Source organism: Coregonus lavaretus, assembly GCF_964263955.1.
Source record: "Coregonus lavaretus genome assembly, chromosome: 26".
Classification (NCBI taxonomy): Eukaryota; Metazoa; Chordata; class Actinopteri; order Salmoniformes; family Salmonidae; genus Coregonus; species Coregonus lavaretus.
This window is the reverse complement of record NC_140013.1, coordinates 23,260,672-23,282,477: the sequence shown is the minus strand read 5'-3', so window position 1 is coordinate 23,282,477 and position 21,806 is coordinate 23,260,672. Positions and strand designations below refer to the sequence as shown.

Below are 21,806 nucleotides of genomic sequence, written 5' to 3'. Positions count from 1 at the left end.
GCTAGCCAACTAACGTTACTAGTTAGCTAGTAACTGACCAGTGATGTGAGTATAGTTTGCTAGCTCGCTACTCGAAACTGTGAACCATTGCTAGCGTTCCATCTAGCCGGCTAGCTAACGTTATATCGGTTCCTTCAAACTGTTACTAGTATAGTAATATTTTAATGTTTTTTTTTGTTACAGGTAGCCAATTAGCTAACGTTAGCATACTACAGTCTGGCCCTGAGGGCTAGCAAAGTGTAGCTATCAGATTTTCCAGACTAGACAAGACAACGTTAGCTAGAATGTTATTTAATAGCTCTTGAATAGTGTCATGCATGCACTTCAATATTTAGCTAACAAGACAACGTGACATTAAGCTCGAGGCACCTGCATGATCGGTGTCTCCGGGCTCCGAAGAGGAGCGAAGCTGTCTATTCATTTCCCACCGTGTGGCATTGAAATCAAAACAACCAGCCCCATGACCACAGATTGGGTGTGAACGAGGGCGCAACATCAGGACAGAATGTCTCTCCTGCTCATTGTTTTAATAGCACTTCTTCTGCTCCTGATACTATCTGTCCTACTCTTCAGGTAAGAAGACATGCCTTAACATGGGGAAAGAACACTTATACATAAAATTCCTGTCCAATATAGCTTCATTCTGTTGCCAAAGCAACTCTTGCTAATTCATCAAATACTGCAGCAGTGCCCTTTTCTGAACGTATCTATGCATACCTTTAATTTGGAATACCTGATTCTTTCTACCTCTGAAAATCACTATTCATGTGACTTGAGAAATGTAGAGAACCCACTAATAGATCTAATGGAAATCAAATCAAATCAAATCAAATTTTATTGGTCACATGCACCGAATACAACAGGTGCAGACATTACAGTGAAATGCTTACTTACAGCCCTTAACCAACAGTGCATTTATTTTAAACAAAAAAGTAAGAATAAAACAACAACAAAAAAAGTGTTGAGAAAAAAAGAGCAGAAGTAAAATAAAGTGACAGTAGGGAGGCTATATATACAGTAAAATAAAGTGACAGTAGGGAGGCTATATATACAGGGGGGTACCGTTGCTGAGTCAATGTGCGGGGGCACCGGCTAGTTGAGGTAGTTGAGGTAATATGTACATGTGGGTAGAGTTAAAGTGACTATGCATAAATACTTACTTAACAGAGTAGCAGCAGCGTAAAAAGGATGGGGTGGGGGGGCAGTGCAAATAGTCCGGGTAGCCATGATTAGCTGTTCAGGAGTCTTATGGCTTGGGGGTAGAAGCTGTTGAGAAGTCTTTTGGACCTAGACTTGGCACTCCGGTACCGCTTGCCGTGCGGTAGCAGAGAGAACAGTCTATGACTAGGGTGGCTGGAGTCTTTGACAATTTTGAAATGACTTGGGCTATCAGACAACTGAACTGCTGAAGCTTTGCTGCAAGAGTTGGCTAAAACAATGGCCTGTCTTTGTGCACTAACACACAGTGCCAGCTTGTCCTTTGATGGAACTCAATATGACAGGCAAACAAATGCACACAGCTCTGTTGATGGAGAAGTGAGAGAAAAGATTAGTCATCGCTTATAGGTGGCACACTAATGATGGGAGCATCCCAAAATGACACTATTCCCTATGTGGTGCACTCCTTTTGACCAGGGCCCATATCAAAAGTGTGCTATATAGGAAATAGGGTGCCATTTGGGACGCAGACGATAAGTGACTGTTGCATGTATAATTTCTTTATGACCGGTGACATTATCAAATCATTTGACATGGTATGTTCTCTCTGCTTGTTTTCAGATGGTTCATATGCAGCCTGGCGGTACAGTTCTTCCACAACACACTGAACGCTGAGCTGAAGATCAAATCAGTGGGGCTCTTTTCAGTGCGTGGAATTAGTATCCAGTTTCAGCCCCAGCACACACTGGTAGGTGACACCTCTGAGAAGCTTTGTTCACATGACATTTACGCAGTGCGTGTGGCTTATGAAATTATATTTAGGGATGTGCATATTTCCGATACATGGGCTCCAATACGATACAGGAACTATACGTTTTAGTTTGAAATGATTCGGTTTGATGCGTTACGATTCGACATACTAACATTTGTTGCATAAACACATACATTTTCCATTCTAAATTAAAATCTGCTGCTGATGGAGCTCATGAGCTGGATCTGTCTGAGCTGGATCTGTCTGAGCTGGATCTGTCTGAGCTGGATCTGTCTGAGCTGGGCCTCTCTGAGCTGGGCCTCTCTGAGCTGGGCCTCTCTGAGCTGGATCTCTCTGAGCTGGATCTGTCTGAGCTGACGCGTGTGTGTGTGTACTATGTAGGCACCCGAGCTGAGCCATAAGGGAGACTAGGCTTCTACCACACCACTATCAGATTAGGGGGGGCAATGTAGCCTATGATAAAAAATAAATGGAATGGAGCTAAGCACAGACAAAATCCTAGAGGAAAACCTGGTTCAGTCTGCTTTCCACCAGACACTGGGAGATGCATTCACCTTTCAGCAAGACAATAACCTAAAACACAAGGCCAAATCTACACAGGAGTTGCTTACCAGGAGCACAGTGAATGTTCCTGAGTGGCCGAGTTACAGTTTTGACTTAAATCTACTTGAAAATCTATGGCAAAACCTGAAAATGATTGTCTAGCAATGATCAACAATCAATTTGACAGAGCTTGAAGAATTTTGAAAAAAATAATGGGCAAATGTTGCACAATCCAGATGTGGAAAGCTCTTAGACTTACCCAGAAAGACTCACAGCTGTAATCGCTGTCAAAGGTGCTTCTACAAAGTATTGACTCAGGGGTGTGAATACTAAAGTAACTGAGATAATAATGCATTACATTTTCAATAAAATTGCTAAACTGTCTAAAAACATGTTTTCACTTTGTCATTATGGGGTATTGTGTGTAGATGGGTGAGAGAAAAAAAATATTTAATCCATTTCGAATTCAGGCTGTAACACAACAAAATGTGGAATAAGTCAAGCGGTTTCTGAAGGCACTGTATGGCACAATTTTGGATTTCACCTACATCTCAAAATCAAATGGTTTTGACCGTTTACGGAGTGATCTTCTCTTCTCCTCTCGCTTTGGCCATGCAGTGCACCTCGCAAAAGTGATTGCTGTCATTATGAAATTATCAACTTTACCCTGTATATCTAAAAATGACCATATACACTGATTGTTTAAAGGAAAACTATTGCTGATGGTGAACCTGCACAATCAAAATAGAATGTATTGTAAGCCCCATTCAGCAGCAAATGGAGGGAGGACAATTCTTTTTTTATGAGCATGGCCTTATTGCTATTACAGCATATTGGATGACTCATTCATATTCCATTCACCCAGCTCAATGTAACATCAATAAGTTTAGGCTACTACATGATACTAGAATTTTCCCTATACCCATCATGCGGTTGCTGCAACCTAGCAAATAAATGAAAGTTTACAACATACAGTGAGGGGAAAAAAGTATTTGATCCCTTGCTGATTTTGTACGTTTGCCCACTGACAAAGAAATTATCAGTCTATAATTTTAATGGTAGGTTTATTTGAACAGTGAAAGACAGAATAACAACAAAAAAATCCAGAAAAACGCATGTAAAAAATGTTATAAATTGATTTGCATTTTAATGTGGGAAATAAGTATTTGACACCCTCTCAATCAGAAATATTTCTGGCTCCCAGTTGTCTTTTATACAGGTAACGAGCTGAGATTAGGAGCACACTCTTAAAGGGAGTGCTCCTAATCTCAGCTTGTTACCTGTATAAAAGACACCTGTCCAATGAAGCAATCAATCAATCAGATTCCAAACTCTCCACCATGGCCAAGACCAAAGAGCTCTCCAAGGATGTCAGGGACAAGATTGTAGACCTACACAAGGCTGGAATGGGCTACAAGACCATCGCCAAGCAGCTTGGTGAGAAGGTAACAACAGTTGGTGCGATTATTCGCAAATGGAAGAAACACAAAATAACTGTCAATCTCCCTCGGCCTGGGGCTCCATGCAAGATCTCACCTCGTGGAGTTGCAATGATTATGAGAACGGTGAGGAATCAGCCCAGAACTACACGGGAGGATCTTGTCAATGATCTCAAGGCAGCTGGGACCATAGTCACCAAGAAAACAATTGGTAACACACTACGCCGTGAAGGACTGAAATCCTGCAGCGCCAGCAAGGTCCCCCTGCTCAAGAAAGCACATACACAGGGCCGTCAAGTCTTTGAGTAGGCTAAACTAGCTAGCTGCATTCGCTAGCTAAGTAAGTTAAAGTGAGAAAACAACAAATACAATGAAATATAGCTAGCTAGCTTTCTCTCACTCTCGCTTCTCCTTCATTTTTGAATAAATTAATTTATTCAACTATTGTCTTTCTCTCTTTGATTCAACTACTCACCATATTTTATGCACTGCAGTGCTAGCTAGCTGTAGCTTATGCTTTCAGTACTAGATTAATTCTCTGATCCTTTAATTGGGTGGACAACATTTTAGTTCATGTTGCAAGAGCTGTGACGACATCACAGCACCAATTTGCCTTGCACAGATGCGATCCCAGACGTAGCGTTTCCGCCTCCTCTCACGCCGCACACCCCCTTCCCTTGTGCTGCTCTGCCTGTGACTTCTGTAAAAGGCGCTACATGGTCAATCCGTCGTTTGCATTGGCCGTGCAACATTTACGGTGATATGGCCTCTGCAGAGTTCAGGGCATTCATACTGCTTGCGCATTGCAGAGCAGCGCAGAGCTGTTGTGAAGGAAATTGTCAAGGAAGTGAGCTTGTGTTTATGCAGGACCTCCCACCCTCACCTACCGTCAACCAATCATGGTAATGCGGAGCTTTACGGAGCCCTCCGCATTGTAAAAAAATTAGAGAGACGAACGGTGATGTGGTACGGAGCTCAATTTGGCCTCTGCATGCCTCCAGAGGCTCCGCAATTGCATCACACCATCCATACAGCGCCTTGACCACATTTTACGGATCAACCATAAGTTGGCTTTTACACAGACAGCTTCTCACACTCGTTTGAGGCAGAAGTTAGTGGGAAAAGTCGCTAAATGCTATCAAAACCAAAGGCAGCCTGAAAAGTAGCTGAATTTGTTGCTATCCTCTTTTACCAATAAAGGCCGCTCGAGAGGGTCTGAAAACTCGCTAAATATAGCGACAAAGTTGCTAAATTGGCAAAAAGAACAAGCCAAGAGGTCGAAGGAATTGTCCGTAGAGCTCCGAGACAGGATTGTGTCGAGGCACAGATCTGGGGAAGGGTACCAAAAAATGTCTGCTGCATTGAAGGTCCCCAAGAACACAGTGGCCTCCATCATTCTTAAATGAAAGAAGTTTGGAACCACCAAGACTCTTCCTAGAGCTAGCCACCTGGCCAAACTGAGCAATCGGGGGAGAAGGGCCTTGGTCAGGGAGGTGACCAAGAACCCGATGGTCACTCTGACAGAGCTCCAGAGTTCCTCAGTGGAGATGGGAGAACGTTCCAAAAGGACAACCAACTCTGCAGCACTCCACCAATCAGGCCTTTATGGTAGAGTGGCCAGACGGAAGCCACTCTTCAGTAAAAGGCACATGACAGCCCACTTGGAGTTTGCCAAAAGTCACCTAAAGGACTCTCAGACCAAGATTGAACTCATGTCTGGAGGAAACCAAGCACTGCTGATCACCTGGCCAATACCATCCCTACGGTGAAGCATGGTGGTGGCAGCATCATGCTGTGGGGATGTTTTTCAGAGGTAGGGACTGGGAGACTAGTCAGGATTGAGGGAAAGATGAACGGAGCAAAGTACAGAGAGATCCTTGATGAAAACCTGCTCCAGAGCACTTAGGACCTCAGACTTAGGCAAAGGTTCACCTTCCAACAGGACAACGACCCTAAGCACACAGCCAAGACAACCAGGAGTGGCTTCGGGACAAGTCTCTGAATGTCCTTGAGTGGCCCAGCCAGAGTCCGGACTTGAACCTTATCGAACATCTCTGGAGAGACCTGAAAATGGCTGTGCAGCGTCGCTCCCCATCCAACCTGACAGAGCTTGAGAGGATCTGCTGAGAAGAATGGGAGAAACCCCCCAAATACAGGTGTACCAAGCTTGTAGCGTCATACCCAAGAAGACTCTAGGCTGTAATTGCTGCCAAAGGTGCTTCAACAAAGTACTGAGTGAAGGGTCTGAATACTTACAGTTGAAGTCGGAGTTTACAGACAACTTAGCCAAATACATTTAAACTCAGTTTTTCACAATTCCTGACATCTAATCCTAGTAAAAAGTCCCTGTCTTAGGTCAGTTAGGATCACCACTTTATTTTAAGAATGTTAAATGTCAGAATAATAGTAGAGAGAATGATTTATTTATTTCAGCTTTTATTTATTTCATCACATTCCCAGTGGGTCAGAAATTTACATACACTCAATTAGTATTTGGTAGCATTGCCTTTAAATTGTTTAACTTGGGTCAAATGTTTCGGGTAGCCTTCCACAAGCTTCCCACAATAAGTTGGGTAAATTTTGGCCCATTCCTCCTGACAGAGCTGGTGTAACTGAGTCAGGTTTGTAGGCCTCCTTGCTCGCACACGCCTTTTCAGTTCTGCCCACACATTTTCTATAGGATTGAGGTCAGGGCTTTGTGATGGCCACTCCAATATCTTGACTTTGTGGTCCTTAAGCCATTTTGCCACAACTTTGGAAGTATGCTTGGGGTCATTGTCCATTTGGAAGACCCATTTGCGACCAAGCTTTAACTTCCTGACTGATGTCTTGAGATGTTGCTTCAATATATCCACATCATTTTCCTTCCTCATGATGCCATCTATTTTGTGAAGTGCACCAGTCCCTCCTGCAGCAAAGCACCCCCACAGCATGATGCTGCCACCCCGTGCTTCACGGTTGGGATGGTGTTCTTCGCCTGACAAGCCACCCCCTTTTTCCTTGAACATAACGATGGTCATTATGGCCAAACAGTTCTATTTTTGTTTCATCAGACCAGAGGACATTTCTCCAAAAAGTACGATCTTTGTCCCCATGTGCAGTTGCAAACCGTAGTCTGGCTTTTTTATGGCGGTTTTGGAGCAGTGGCTTCTTCCTTGCTGAGCGGCCTTTCAGGTTATGTCGATATAGGACTCGTTTTACTGTGGATATAGATACTTTTGTACCTGTTTCCTCCAGCATCTTCACAAGGTCCTTTGCTGTTGTTCTGGGATTGATTTGCACTTTTCGCACCAAAGTACGTTCATCTCTAGGAGAAAGAACGCGTCTCCTTCCTGAGCGGTATGACGGCTGTGTGGTCCCATGGTGTTTATACTTGCGTACTATTGTTTGTACAGATGAACGTGGTACCTTCAGGCGTTTGGAAATTGCTTCCAAGGATGAACCATACTTGTGGAGGTCTACAATTCTTTTTCTGAGGTCTTGGCTGATTTCTTTGGATTTTCCCATGATGTCAAGCAAAGAGGCACTGAGTTTGAAGGTAGGCCTTGAAATACATCCACAGGTACACCTCCAATTGTCTCAAATTATGTCAATTAGCCTATCAGAAGCTTCTAAAGCCATGACATCATTTTCTGGAATTTTCCAAGCTGTTTAAAGGCACAGTCAACTTAGTGTATGTAAACTTCTGACGCACTGGAATTGTGATACATTGAATTATAAGTGAAATAATCTGTCTGTAAACAATTGTTGGAAAAATGACTTGTGTTATGCACAAAGTAGATGTCCTAACCGACTTGCCAAAACTATAGTTTGTTAACAAGAAATTTGTGGAGTGGTTGAAAAATTAGTTTTAATGACTCCAACCTAAGTGTAAACTTCCAACTTCAACTGTATGTAAATGTAATATTTATATATATATATATATATATATATATATATATATATATATATATATATATATATATATATATATATATATATGCAAACATTTCTAAAAACCTGTTTTTGGTTTGTCATTATGGGGTATTGCGCGATTGAGGGGGGGGAAAAAAACATTTAATCCATTTTAGAATAAGGCTGTAACGTAACAATGTGGAAAAAGTGAAGGGGTCTGAATACTTTCTGAATGCACTGTATTTTCAAAAGGTAGGAATAATGTAATATGAGCAAAACGTTTTTGTGAACCGGCAATTTGTAACGTTTGAATCGATTTTCTGACTGATGCATGCTATTGGTTTGGGGTCCGCGCACCGATGCACTTGCATCTTAAACATTTGAATCGGGGACCGATGCGTATTGGTGAATCGTTACATCCCTAGAAATCATGTTTCTCTGTCTTCATTGGGAAGGGTATTTATTTGTGTATTGTCTCTAGGTCACACATTGTAGATTAAAAAACAACCTTTTTCAGCTCGTGTAAGACTACAATTCAGTTGTAAACCAGGTGCATTTCTCCTTGTTTTTATTGCAGGAAATAGACAGAATATGGATTTCAAGCAAACTTTTAAACCAGAACCTGCCGTGAGTGTTTTAAAGACATGTTTATACAATCTTATGCCCTCATGTCTCATAACTTAATTGCATATCTCTCAGCCTTCTTAGCCTTTAAAGGAAAGGGCTCGTGAATCATTCAACAGTACGAGGTTGTGAACTCTGTTTGTTTCTCAGGAGGTGCCTGGCGTTGTGTGTGGGCAAGACCAGAGTGAGAGTGGACCTGCAGCAGCCTCTGAGACCTCGGGCGCTTAAGAGCTTTGATGGAGGAGAGTCAGGGAAGGTTCCCCTTAGCCCCGCAGCCCTGCGATTCCTCTCCCAGGTAGGGACCAACACGCAACTGTTTATATAAGAATGCTACTCACTAAATGATTCATGAAAAACAGTGCTCTCAACCCACTCAGCTGCTGTCTGTCTCTGCTCTCAGCTGCTGTCCTTCCATATTGACTCCATCAACGTGATGGTGTTAAACCTAGCCCTGTCAGAGTCTCTATGGCACATGACCACCTCAAGTATCGACCTACTGCTCGACCACCAGGGCAAAAGGTATTACACCTCCACACACTGTAACTTCATCTAAACAGTTCAGTCATTTTAGCTTAGCCTGACTATTTAAATGTTCATAACTTTCATAACAGGTTGGCCTGGGACTTTTCTGTGGGCCAGCTAAGCAGTAAAGTGCTTAAAAGCAGTCGATTGGTAAGTGGAGTTTCTTCCCATGTAAACATAGCAATCTTTTGAGTGGGTCTCTTTAAAGAAGAGTAACTACACAGAATGTATTTCACTGCATTGTCCCAACTCACTGTGTGCTGTGCTCAGCAGGATACCTGTCTGGCGGAGGTGTCCCTGAGCCTGGTGCTGTCTGGGGATGTCAGCCTGCCAGAGGTGCGTCCAGGCCGACTGGCCCTGTGTGTGAGAACACTGCTGGCTGAGATGCATGAGGGCCTGTTTCTCAGCCAGCTACTGCTTCCACCAACTCCTCTGGAGAGCACTCTCTCTACAGACGGTGAGAAAGTGCAATGTGTTGCGTCCCAATGGCACCATTTCCCTATATAGTGCACTACTTTTAACAAGGATGGCACCCTATTCCCTACATAGTCCACTACTTTAGGGAAAAATTTGCCATTTGAGACTCAGACATGGTGTTATTGTATGGCTGCTGTGAGGTGATTTTGAGAACCATTCGGAGATGCATTATTTACAACCATTTCTCTCTGTTGTAATTTTCTTCTAGATTATGAAAAGGACGAGTATGTCCAGACTGAAGCAGTGGAGCAGTTTCATCAGCTGGTGCCCCATAAGGTCAATGTGGAGTTTGAGAATACTAGTATAACCCTGTCCATGCACAGCCATAAAAGGTGAGTCATAGTTAGTATGAATTATATTTTTTGGGTTGGTTTGTCTTTCTGTTATTCTATTTTCTTCTTCCTCTGACTGTATATCTGAATCATCCAGACACTTGAACTGGACCCTAAAGTCTCTGAAGGTGGGATACGGACGTGAGGACGAGCAGCTGCCCCTCAGGAGCTTCACCCCTGAGATGAGCTTCCCTCAGAGCAACCTGGAGCTACTTCTGGAGGGTGAGTGGAGAGCTGGGCGCTGGGCACCAGAAATATGTTAGTCACAAATGGCAATCTATTCCTTACATAGTGCACTATATAGGGAATAGGTTGCCATTTGGGACGTAGACATAGAGGAGGAGGGGAAGAGAGGGTCTGGGAGGGTGGAAAATAACCATTCCTTGTTTTTGTATCAACAGATGGGCTTCTCCTCTCCCAGAGCAGACAGAGAATCCTTTGCCTCAACACCCTCAGGACTGTCTTGCAGGTGAGTGGTGTGCTTCGATTTTTGATTGATATGGTTACTAGTTTTCATAGTTGCACTGCATCATCAAAGCTCTTTGCAAATATGCTTGACGTTTGACCTCTTGTAAGAAATATAATATTTGTTCTGAAGTCTCTAGCTTATCTCCAACTCATGTCCCCAGGCGACATCAGTGGATATTTCAGGGTCAGTCACAGTCAACACCTGCATCATCCACTACCGTCACCAGGAGTTCTCCCATTGGCTAGACCTGTTTCCATGGGAACAGCTTATTCATAGGAAAGCAGCTCATAGAAAGAGGTATAAGCATTTTCAACTGACAAACCAGACTGGAGAATGCCAAACACACCAGTTGATTGCTTGAAACGGATGTAAAGACAATATCCAACAACATACATTACTAACCTGGCTCTATAGCATGGTTTCTTTTGAAATTGAGCACAACTGAAATCAACTAACACTCTAATCCTCTCCTGTCTTCATCCTCATGTTTATGTTGTGTCTGGTGGTGTATTGTGGTGTGTGGTGGTGTATTGTGGTGTGATGTGTAGTCCAGTGGAGTATTTTCATACCCTCCCGTCCTACAGGAACTTCCCCCACCTGGACGCCCCAGTGATGATCAGCTCCTCTGTGTCCAATGTCAACGTGTCTGTCCAGCTGGGAGACACTCCTCCCTTCGCCCTGGGCTTCTTCTCAGTCAGCACAGGTACAGCACAACACAAACACACACTCACACAGGGCATGGTCAACATATACTTCCGTTGCATTAAAGGTTAGTCTTGCCTTGAGAGGAATGACATGAATGCTAATGGTCAGCAGTGGGTGTTTCTCTTCAGTTCATTCTGCTTTCAACATTGCAGTAGTTTCAGGAGATGAATCATGGTGCTTGACTTGCTGTAGCTGTTGAATCAACCCTTTCCAAACATAACATGCCCTGATAGATTAGATAAGTCATCATGTGTTTTTGTAAGGCACAGTCAGCTTTTCCCATTCTTTAACACATTAATTACAATTACTTTATATCCTTTTACACCACGGAATCATCACACCCCTACACATAGTGAGTAGAGCTAGCGTTGCATCCCAAAATGTTGTAATGTGATTTGTGATATTCAGTAGATCTGAATATGTAATGTATAATGTAGAGATGCAGCACCTCCTGGACATCAGCACAAACGCAGAGAGCCTCAAGTTCCAGAATGTTCACCGCCGCCTCTCTCTGTCCCTGGACCACTTCTGGTGGAGGGTGGGCCAGGGCTCCCACATCCAGCAGGCACCCCACCCCCCTGGCAAACACGTGTGGGGGGAAGCCCTCATCCTGGACTCCCTTACACTGCAGGTAACGCAGGCGTACAACAAGGTAGGCAATAACTATTTAGGGTTACTCACTAACTACTACTCCCGATGGTTTCCCCTGGGTTCCAATGATGTGATGAAGAACACCAAAATCAGGATAGACCTAAAACCGGCAGACACTATGCTCTCCATGGAATGAGTTTGACACCCCTGCTCTAAAATACCCTACTTTTCCTGTATTGACCTGATGATCACAGCCCTGATTAGTATTTGACCAATACTACACCACCCATTGTTGTTATCTTGGCTGACTGTCTCCCCAGGGGAGGTTCAACAAGCCCCAGAGTGAGTCCAGTAGCCATTCTGAGAGTGTGAGTGTGGAGTCCAGTCTGAAGGGCCTACAGCTGGAGGTGTCAGAGACCTGTGCCCTGTGCCTGTCCCGCCTACTGGCTCTCTGTAACCTGGACAACGGCAGGAAGCTGGAGGCCTCGAAGCAGCCAGATGTGGTGCCTGTACCTGCCCTTGTTGATGGGACAACCTCCCCCAATCAGGGCGCCTTTTATTTTAAGATTGAGTGTAACCTGGAGGATGTCAATGTGTTCACACTCTCCGTTGTAGCAGGTAAGTTAAATGGGAAGTGCTTTTTAGGCTGCGTCCCAAATGGCACCCTATCTCCTATATAGTTCACTACTTTTGACCAGAGCCCTATGGCCCCTGATCAAAATTAGTGCACTATATAGGGCAGGGGTACTCAACTCTTACCCTACGAGGTCCGGAGCCTGCTGGTTTTCTGTTCTACCATGAATTGCACACACCTGGTGTCCTAGTTATAAATCAGTCTCTGATTAGAGGGGAACAATGAAAAAATGCAGTGGCACTGGCTTCGAGGTCCAGAGCTGAGTTTCGGGGATATATGAAATAGGGTGCCATTTTGGATGGACCCTTTAATATCCATCTCTGACTAGGCCTACATTATGGATGGTAATTGGCTCCTGTGTTGTGCTAGGAGCCATGTCTTTGCGGGTGGACACAGTGAAGGCCCAAGGCTCGGCGGAAAGCTCCACGGTGTCTGTCCAGGGTGTGTGTCTGTCTGTGGTGAAGGCTCTCACAGAGACCATTGAGCCCTGCTGTCCCTCAGCCCAAACCCCCAACCCTGTCCTCAGCCTCTCCATCCTGGCCGTCTGCTACCACGTCACCACCGGGAACGTGGAGGTAGGTTACAGTTACTCATCCTGCCGTCAGGCCTATCAGTCCTATTCCTTCTTCTTGATTGACAGTGTTATTCAGATAAGTTCACGTGCATTGTCCTCTTCCCTTGTGCAGGTCCAGTGTCAAGAGGAGCTGGCAGTGCAGTGGACACCATCAGACCACATGTTTTTGTATCACCACGCGACAGAGAGCCAGTGTTGCTGGGATACTCTGTGTGACTCTCTAGGCCTAACAGAGAAAAGAGATGACGAGAGTTTAGCAGATCCACCAGAGAGTGGATCTACTAAGACTTCTCCAGCCCACAGCAGGGTCAAGGACCTGTCTGTGCATGTAGAACTGGGCAGAACCCGCTTCACAGCCCAGGTGACGGAGCACAACTACCTCCTGCTGCACACAGATGCGCTGTCCCTCTCCACACACTCCGGCTCCATGAACGTCCACTCGCCCCACATGTTTCTCAACTTCGACGGCAACGACATATTCTCCTTCAAGGGCCTGGAGGTCCAGACACACCCTGATCAGGCCCTGGACCAACGCCACCTCTTTCCCTTCCTCTCCACCCGACACAACAGTGCCTGGGTGTTCACCTGCCTCTGCCTGGCCATGGAGTTCCCCTACCAGTACAACTTCTCCAACACCTTTGACAAGTTCATCAGCGTTCAGAAGTGGCTCAAGTCCCTGCACAGCAGCCCCAGCCAGACCCCAGCCCTCCAGCATCTGCCCCCAGATCTGGTCTTCAAGATCAGCCAGTTCTCCTTCGTCTTCCTGGACGACGTGTTTGAGATCAAGCTGAGGGACAACTACGAGCTGATGAAGGACGAGAGCAAGGAGAGCTCCAAGAGGCTCCAGCTGCTGGACAAGAAGGTGGCTGACCTACGGAAGCAGCACGGAGAACTGCTGCCTGCCAGGAAGATAGAAGAGCTGTATACGTCTCTGGAGCGCAAACACATAGAGATCTACATCCAGCGCTCCCGTCGCCTCTACTCCAACACGCCCATGAGGAAGTCTCTGCTGACCTGGACGGTGTCTGACCTGGAGCTGCTGGCCCTGGCCGACCAGTCCCTCCACGGGCCGGAGCGCGTCCGCGAGCAGCTTAGGGACATCGACGGAGTCAGCCCCTTCCCCAGAGACGGGCTCCCCCTGGTGGTCCAGTGGTGCCGGGTAGTCAAGTTCAACCTCACTGCCTTCCTGGGTGAGTGATGGGATTGCGTCCCAAATGGCACCCTATTGCATTTTATAGTGCGCTACATTTGACCATTGTTCCATAACTTAATTATTTCTATGAATATTGATAATATTATCTTTATATTTATACTTCATTATTTCTCCCCCTGTGCCAGTGAGAATCCGGGACTATCCTCGTTACTTGTTTGAGATCCGGGGCTGGGAGCTGTCAGGCCGTCTGATCGGGACAGAGCAGGATGGGCAGGGCCGGGCTCGCCGCAGGCAGACGGTGCCACTAGGCCAGCCATGGGGAGATGTAACCGTCCACAGGAACATGCCACCACTCAAGTTTTACTGCGATTTCAAATGTGAGTCAAGTGTTTCAATGAAGCACAAACCTCAGTGCGATCCTAATTTTTTGTGATCAACATTTGTATTTATTTTCAACAATGTGCAATAGACACATACCGGTCAATCACATACAGTGCATTCGGAAAGTATTCACACCCCTTCACTTTTTCCACATTTTGTTACGTTACAGCCTTATTCTAAAATGGATTAAATAAAACATTTTCCTCAACAATCTACACACAATACCCCATAATGACAAAGCGAAAACAGGTTTTTAGAAATTTTTGCAAATGTATTAAAAATACTAAACTGAAATTACCTTATTTACAAGTATTCAGACCCTTTGCTATGAGACTTGAAATTGAGCTCAGGTGCATCCTGTTTCCATTGATCATCCTTGAGATGTTTCTACAACTTGATTGGAGTCCACCTGTGGTCAATTCAATTAATTGGACATGATTTGGAAAGGCACACACCTGTCTATATAAGGTCCCACAGTTGACAGTGCATGTCAGAGCAAAAACCAAGCCATGAGGTTGAAGGAATTGTAGAGTGACAGTTTACTCCTCAGTAAAAGGCACATGACAGCCCGCTTGGAGTTTGCCAAAAGGCACCTAAAACAAGATTCTGGTCTGATGAAACCAAGATTGAACTCTTTGGCCTGAATGTCAAGCGTCACGTCTGGAGGAAACCAGGCACCACTCATCACCTGGCCAATACCATCCCTACGGTGAAGCATGGTGTGGGGATGTTTTTCAGTGGCAGGGACTGGGAGACTAGTCAGGATCTAGGCAAAGATGAACGGAGCAAAGTACAGAGAGATCCTTGATGAAAACCTGCTCCAGAGCACCCAGGACCTCAGACATGGGCAACGGTTCACCTTCCAACAGGACAACGACCCTAAGCACACAGCCAAGATAACTCAGGAGTGGATTCGGGACAAGTCTCTGATTGTCCTTGAGTGGCCCAGCCAGAGCCCGGACTTGAACCCGATCTAACATCTCTGGAGAGACCTGAAAATAGCTGTGCAGCAACTCTCCCCATCCAACCTGACAGAGCTTGAGAGGATCTGCAGAGAAGAATGAGAGAAACTCCCCAAATACAGGTGTACCAAGCTTGTAGCGTCATACCCAAGAAGACTCAAGGCTGTAATCTCTGCCAAAGGTGCTTCAACAAAGTACTGAGTAAAGTTTTTTTTTTTTCTTCTAAAACCCTTTTTTTGCTTTGTCATTATGGGGTATTGTGTGTAGATTGATGAGGGGGAGAATTATTATTTTTTAAATCCATTTTAGAATAAGGCTGTAACATAACAAAATGTGGAAAAAGTCAAGGGGTCTGAATACTTTCTGAATGCACTAACTTTATATGAATCTTGTTATGTTTGATGTAGTGTCATCTCATCTCTAAACATATACTGGCAGTTGTGCTAATTCAACTCTTAACTATTATTTTCCCATCTCCTCTTCTCTCCATGCAGCCAATATATCCTTGTACACTATAGTGTGGGGGCCTTGCTGGGACCCAGCCTGGACCCTGATTGGCCAGGTGGTTGATCTGCTGACCAAACCCACGGTTGACCCCTCCCCTCCTCTGGCCTGGTGGGACAAGAGTCGTCTGCTGGTACATGGACGCTGGATCATGGACATAGAACAGGCCAACCTCCATCAGCTGGCCACAGAGGTTAACACACAGTCTGATCAATACTTCTTAGCCGCTTACTGACTCAGGAAAATGTGTTGACCTGAGAATTAGGATTAGCAGCAATTGTGTTTGACATCATTTTGCTCTTTTGTAGGACCCCTATAACACTACAGAGAACATGCACTGGGAATGGAACAAAGTCAACTACGAGTGGAACCCTGGGCAGTTTGTCTTCAAAGGTGACATGGATGTCAACGTCAGGACAGCCTCCAAGTAGGTGGCAGACTGAAATCTGGCTTTCAAATATCAGAGAGATTCTGGAAATAGCTTCTCCTGTGAAACATTTAGATTTTCATGTTTTGGGAAATTGTTCAGAATTAGTGATATTTTTCTTTGCTTAGTTTTTTCTTTTTCTTGTTCTTCTCAGGTATGATGACATCTGTTTCCTGCACCTGCCAAATTTGTGCATGACCCTTGACCTCCAATGGCTTTGTCATGGCAACCCCCATGACCATCACGCTGTAATGCTCTGCTGTGCGGAGAACGTAGCTGATGTGACCTCAGGACAACCTCACGACTCCTTCAGAGCCTTCCGCTCAGAGAACCTCAACCTCTCCATCACCATGGACCTCAACCAACACTGTGGCACAGGTGAGGTGATGGTCCAGTTACCTTTTGATAGCTGTGTGGCTTGGCATTTTTCCAGGTTCAATTAGGAATTGAATGAGGTTGTGTCCCAAATGGCACCCTCTTCCCTATATAGTGCACTAATTATGTCAAGCACCCATAGGTTCCCTCAGTCAGGCTCTCAGTCAAGTAAGTAATGTAGGTAATAGGGTGTCATTTGGGCGGTGGTGTAAAGTACTTAAGTAAAAATACTTGAAAGTACTACTTAAGTTGTTTTATAGAGTGTCTGTACTTTACTTTACTATTTATATTATTGGCAACTTTTGCTTTTACTTCAATACATTCCTAAAGAAAATTATGTACTTTTTACTCCATACATTTTCCCTGACACCCAAAAGTACTCGTTACATTTTAATGCTTAGCAGGACAAGAAAATGGTCCAATTCACACACTTATCAAGAGAACATCCCTGGTCATCCCTACTGCCTCTGATCTGGCGGACTCACTAAACACATGCTTCGTTTGTAAATGATGTCTGAGTGTTGGCGTGTGCCCCTGGCTATCCGTAAGTTAAAAAAATAAGACAATTATGCCGTCTGCTTTGCTTAATTATAAGGAATTTGAAATGATTTATACTTTTACTTTTACTTTTGATACTTAAGTATATTTAAAACCAAGTACTTTTATACTTTTACTCAAGTAGTATTTTACTGGGTGACTTTCACTTTTACTTGAGTCATTTTCTATTAAGGTATCTTTACTTTTACTCAAGTATGACAATTGGGTACTTTTTCCACCAACGCATTTGGGACAACATGTACACTTGTCAAATCAAGTCTATATATTTAGCTTGGATGCAATAGTCAAGACGAATAATCAAACAATCATTAGCTCTGATGTTGAATGTTTGTTTATTGAATGCCTATGTTTCTGTCTCTCAGAGCCGTGCCAACCCAGAATCCTCCTGTACAGCAGTACCCTGCGCTGGATGCAGAACTTTTGGGCCACCTGGACCAGCATTTCCAGACCCATTTGCAGAGGCAAACTCTTCCACAGCCTCAGACCCATCCGTAAGAAGCTGGGCCAGCACTACAAACAGATGTCCTATACAGCAGCCTTCCCTCAACTACAAGTGAGTAAATTACCAACACTAAAGCTGTGTCCCAAATTGAACCCTATTTCCTTTATAGTGCACTACTTTTTACCAGTAGTAGTGCACTATATAGGGAATAGGGTGCTATTTGGGATGCATACACTCACTGCTTATGTTCAGCCTACATCCCAAGAACAAAGCATAAAAGTTATATTGTCAATTTAGGATCAAATGGAAATTTGTAAGACTTCCATCTTTCTGCTTATTTGATCTCTTATTACTGATTCCATGTTTTCAGAGCGCACTGTCACTTGCATTGTCTTGTTACCTCCTATGAGTGCTGATATTTGAGATTTGGCCTTTGACCTTGTGTCTCCTCCCCAGGTGCATTACTGGGCCTCCTTCGCTCAGCAGAGGGGCATCCAGGTGGAGTGCAGCAAAGGCCACGTCTTCACCAGAGGGGCTCAGAGACTCATCCCACAGGGTAAAAAGAGGGGACACAACACAGGCATAGTAATGCCACCTGCTATTTATACATTCACACAATGGTCTTAGGCCCAATGTTTCATTGGTTGCATCTTCCATTTACAGTAGTGCACTACTTGGGATCTGGTCTAAAGTAGTGCACTGTATGTGGAATTGGGTATAATTTGAGACTGAGTTGTTGAGCAGCCTGCGTGTTGGTCTAACCCGACTGTGTGTGTGTTGTCTGTCTGTCTGTTCTCTCAGCGGGCACAGTGATGAGGAGGCTGATCTCGGAGTGGAACGTGACCCAGATGGTGTCGGAGCTGTCCCTGATGACGGTGCACCTCATGGCCTCCACCTGGGACGAGACGGCCGACCACCAGATCAACGCCCAGGTGAAGAAGACCCACCTGCTCGGCCTGTCCTCCCTCAGTTACCAGCGCCAGAGCAACCGCATGGAGGAGGTAAGACAACAGGGAGGGGATGGTAGACACCCCAAAGTTGATGGCACAGGCTGCGTCTCCATTTGCACCCTATGTGCAAGTGGGACACACACAGTAGCTTTAAATGAATTATATTTGTTCTGGCTCTGTATCTCAACCCTTCATTTGTAGTTCTCCAGTCAAAAGGTGTATCTAGATCTCTTGTAAAAACGTGAAGCGTATAAATTGTATTTCTCATTGTGGCAGGAGGTGAACCCAAAAGATGAGGCGAATGCCCCCTACACCCACAAGCTGTGCCTGGTTGATCTGCGAGCCTCCTGGACCACCACTAACAGGAACATAGCGTTCGGTTTGTACGACGGCTACAAGAAGGCAGCCGTTCTCAAGAGGAACCTCTCCACAGAGGCTCTGAAGGGCCTGAGGATAGACACTACACTGCAAGCTGCCAAGAAGCTCAAGCGCTCTTTGTCCAACTACTCCGGCGGCCCCAGCATAGCCCCTTCCACCCCAACCATGCCCAGCACCAGCCGCCCTGAGAAGAGTCAACACGAAGGTAGGATGTTTCCCCTGGAGTAACAAAGTGCAGCCTAACTCATTGTGAATGAATGATCTTTCATGTGATTTTCTTTTTAAATATACACTACCAGTCAAAAGTTTGGGCACACCTATTCATTCAAGGGTATTTCTTTATATTTACTATTTTTTACATTGTAGAATAATAGTGAAGACGATGAAATAACACATATGTAGAAACCAAAAAAGTGTTCAACCAAAATATAGTTTATATTTGAGATTCTTAAAATAGCCATCCTTTGCCTTGATGACAGCTTTGCACACTCTTGGCATTCTCTCAACCAGCTTCACTGGGAATGCTTTTCCAACAGTCTTGAAGGAGTTCCCACATATGCTGAGCACTTGTTGGCTGCTTTTCCTTCACTCTGCCGTTCGACTCATCCCAAACCATCTCAATTGAGTTGAGGTTGGGGGATTGTGGAGGCCAGGTCATCTGATGCAGCACTCCATCACTCTCCTTCTTGGTAAAATAGCCCTTACACAGCCTGGAGGTGTGTTGGGTCATTGTCCTGTTGAAAAACAAATGATAGTCCCACTAAGCCCAAACCAGATGGGATGGTGTATCGCTGCAGAATGCTGTGGTAGCCATGCTGGTTAAGTGTGCCTTGAATTCTAAATAAATCACAGACCGTGTCACCAGCAAAGCACCCCCACACCATAACACCTCCTCCATGCTTAACGGTGGGAACTACACATGCAGAGATCATCCGTTCACCCACACCGCGTCTCACAAAGACACAGAGGTTGGAACCAAAAATCTCAAATTTGAACTCCAGACCAAAGGACACATTTCCACCGGTCTAATGTCCATTGCTTGTGTTTCTTGGCCCAAGCAGGTCTCTTCTTCTTATTGGTGTCATTTTAGTAGTGGTTTCTTTGCAGCAATTCTACCATGAAGGCCTGATTCACACAGTCCCCTCTGAACAGTTGATGTTGAGATGTGTCTGTTACTTGAACTCTGTGAAGCATTTATTTGGGCTGGTAACTCTAATAAACTTATCCTGGGTCTTCCATTCTTGTGGCGGTCCTCATGAGAGCCAGTTTCATCATAGCGCTTGATGGTTTTTGCGTCTGCACTTGAAGAAACTTTCAAAGTTCTTCACATTTTCCATATTGACTGACCTTCATGTCTTAAAGTAATGATGGACTGTCATTTCTCTTTGCTTATTTGAGCTGTTCTTGCCATAATATGGACTTGGTCTTTTACCAAATAGGGCTATCTTCTGTATACCCCCATACCTTGTCACAACACAACTGATTGTCTCAAACGCATTAAGAAGGAATTAAATTCCACAAATTAACTTTTAAGAAGGCACACCTGTTAATTGAAATGCATTCCAGGTGAATACCTCATGAAGCTGGTTGAGAGAATGCAAAGAGTGTGCAAAGATGTCATCAAGGCAAAGGGTGGCTATTTGAAGAATCTCAAATAACATATATTTTTGATTTAACACTTTTTTGGTTACTACATGATTCCATATGTGTTATTTCATAGTGTTGATGTCTTCACTATTATTATACAATGTGGAAAATTAGTAAAAATAAAGAAAATCCCTGGAATGAGTAGGTGTGTCCAAACCTTTGACTGGTACTGTATATCTTTAAGGGATTTTCAGATTTTATTGAACAGATAGTGAGAGAGGATGACAATGGGTAAAGAAAGAGAGATGTTGTGTCAAAGGCCACTAGGCCAGTTTCGAGCGTATGTCAACACTGTAGATATGTATGCCAGAGGCTGCAGCATTACTGCTAGACCAGCCAGGCCACATGAATGGTCTTTCAATGTTATAATTTGCTACCTCTGTTTCTTCAACTCTTCCTTCCTCCTCTCTCTGCAGGGACGTCCATGCTGCAGAAGCTAATTGAAGAGACTGATAAGTTTGTGGTGTTCTCAGAGGAGGACTCTGGTGTGAGTGATCAGCTGTGTGGCATTGCTGCCTGCCAGACAGACGACGTCTACAACCGCAACTGGTTCATCGAGCTGGTCAACTGTCAGGTACAACTGACCACAAGTCTGGAAGTTTAGGTTCATGGCAACTCAGATTAAGATTGTAAAGAGCAGTGGGCCAATCACACTTTTAATGCCCCAGAAGGTAACACTTATGTTTGCTAATAGGACCTTATTGGACAAAGACAAATATGGAAACAATGTTCTGCGTCTCAATCATTTCGGATCCTTAGCTATACTGAAAACAGAACCTGTTCTATTTTTAGCAACATTCTAATTTAAAATGTTCTGCCAGTCTAGCATTTTATTTAGCATGTGACACTCCAGTCTCCAGGGTTATAATCCTGCCCTGCTGTCTGTCTGTAGATGATGCTGCGTGGCACAGAGACGGCTGGCTGCGTGCTGGTGTCTGCTGCCAAGGCCCAGCTGCTGCAGTGTGAGCACCACCCGGCCTGGTACAGCGACACCCTCAAGCAGAAGACCACCTGGACCTGTCTGCTGGACGGCATGCAGTACTTTGCCACCATGGAGCCCAACCCCTCAGAGCAGGAGGACTGGCAGCTGTGGCTTGAGGTGGGCCAGTGAAACCATTATTAACAGGCTCTTAAAGATGCACTATGCAGAAATCGCTCTGCCATTTCCTGGTTGCAAAATGTCTAATAGTTTGCCTAATTTCAGTTTGTGACAAAGCAAGCATGCAAGTATAGTGTAGAGAATCATTGTACCATCTGAACCACTGTGAAATATATTTTCCATAACCAAAAATATT

The 21,806-nt window shown here is 44.6% G+C and overlaps 1 protein-coding gene across 1 annotated transcript in view; it reads left to right on the top strand.

Moving 5' to 3' along the window:
- The window catches only part of LOC311102207 (bridge-like lipid transfer protein family member 2), a 35,719-nt gene continuing 13,913 nt past the window's right edge, over window positions 1-21,806 (top strand). The window contains exons 1-26 of the mRNA XM_084143464.1: window positions 1-573; window positions 1,780-1,906; window positions 8,384-8,433; window positions 8,581-8,725; window positions 8,831-8,949; window positions 9,042-9,102; window positions 9,226-9,409; window positions 9,638-9,761; window positions 9,859-9,983; window positions 10,163-10,230; window positions 10,391-10,527; window positions 10,815-10,933; window positions 11,373-11,566; window positions 11,847-12,144; window positions 12,530-12,735; window positions 12,847-13,924; window positions 14,073-14,264; window positions 15,725-15,927; window positions 16,043-16,161; window positions 16,316-16,539; window positions 17,457-17,647; window positions 17,993-18,092; window positions 18,338-18,537; window positions 18,763-19,069; window positions 20,928-21,085; window positions 21,404-21,610. Of these exons, the coding sequence (XP_083999590.1) occupies window positions 506-573; window positions 1,780-1,906; window positions 8,384-8,433; window positions 8,581-8,725; window positions 8,831-8,949; window positions 9,042-9,102; window positions 9,226-9,409; window positions 9,638-9,761; window positions 9,859-9,983; window positions 10,163-10,230; window positions 10,391-10,527; window positions 10,815-10,933; window positions 11,373-11,566; window positions 11,847-12,144; window positions 12,530-12,735; window positions 12,847-13,924; window positions 14,073-14,264; window positions 15,725-15,927; window positions 16,043-16,161; window positions 16,316-16,539; window positions 17,457-17,647; window positions 17,993-18,092; window positions 18,338-18,537; window positions 18,763-19,069; window positions 20,928-21,085; window positions 21,404-21,610 (5,004 nt within the window). The 5' untranslated portion in view covers window positions 1-505. The remainder of the gene's footprint in view (window positions 574-1,779; window positions 1,907-8,383; window positions 8,434-8,580; window positions 8,726-8,830; window positions 8,950-9,041; window positions 9,103-9,225; window positions 9,410-9,637; window positions 9,762-9,858; window positions 9,984-10,162; window positions 10,231-10,390; window positions 10,528-10,814; window positions 10,934-11,372; window positions 11,567-11,846; window positions 12,145-12,529; window positions 12,736-12,846; window positions 13,925-14,072; window positions 14,265-15,724; window positions 15,928-16,042; window positions 16,162-16,315; window positions 16,540-17,456; window positions 17,648-17,992; window positions 18,093-18,337; window positions 18,538-18,762; window positions 19,070-20,927; window positions 21,086-21,403; window positions 21,611-21,806) is intronic.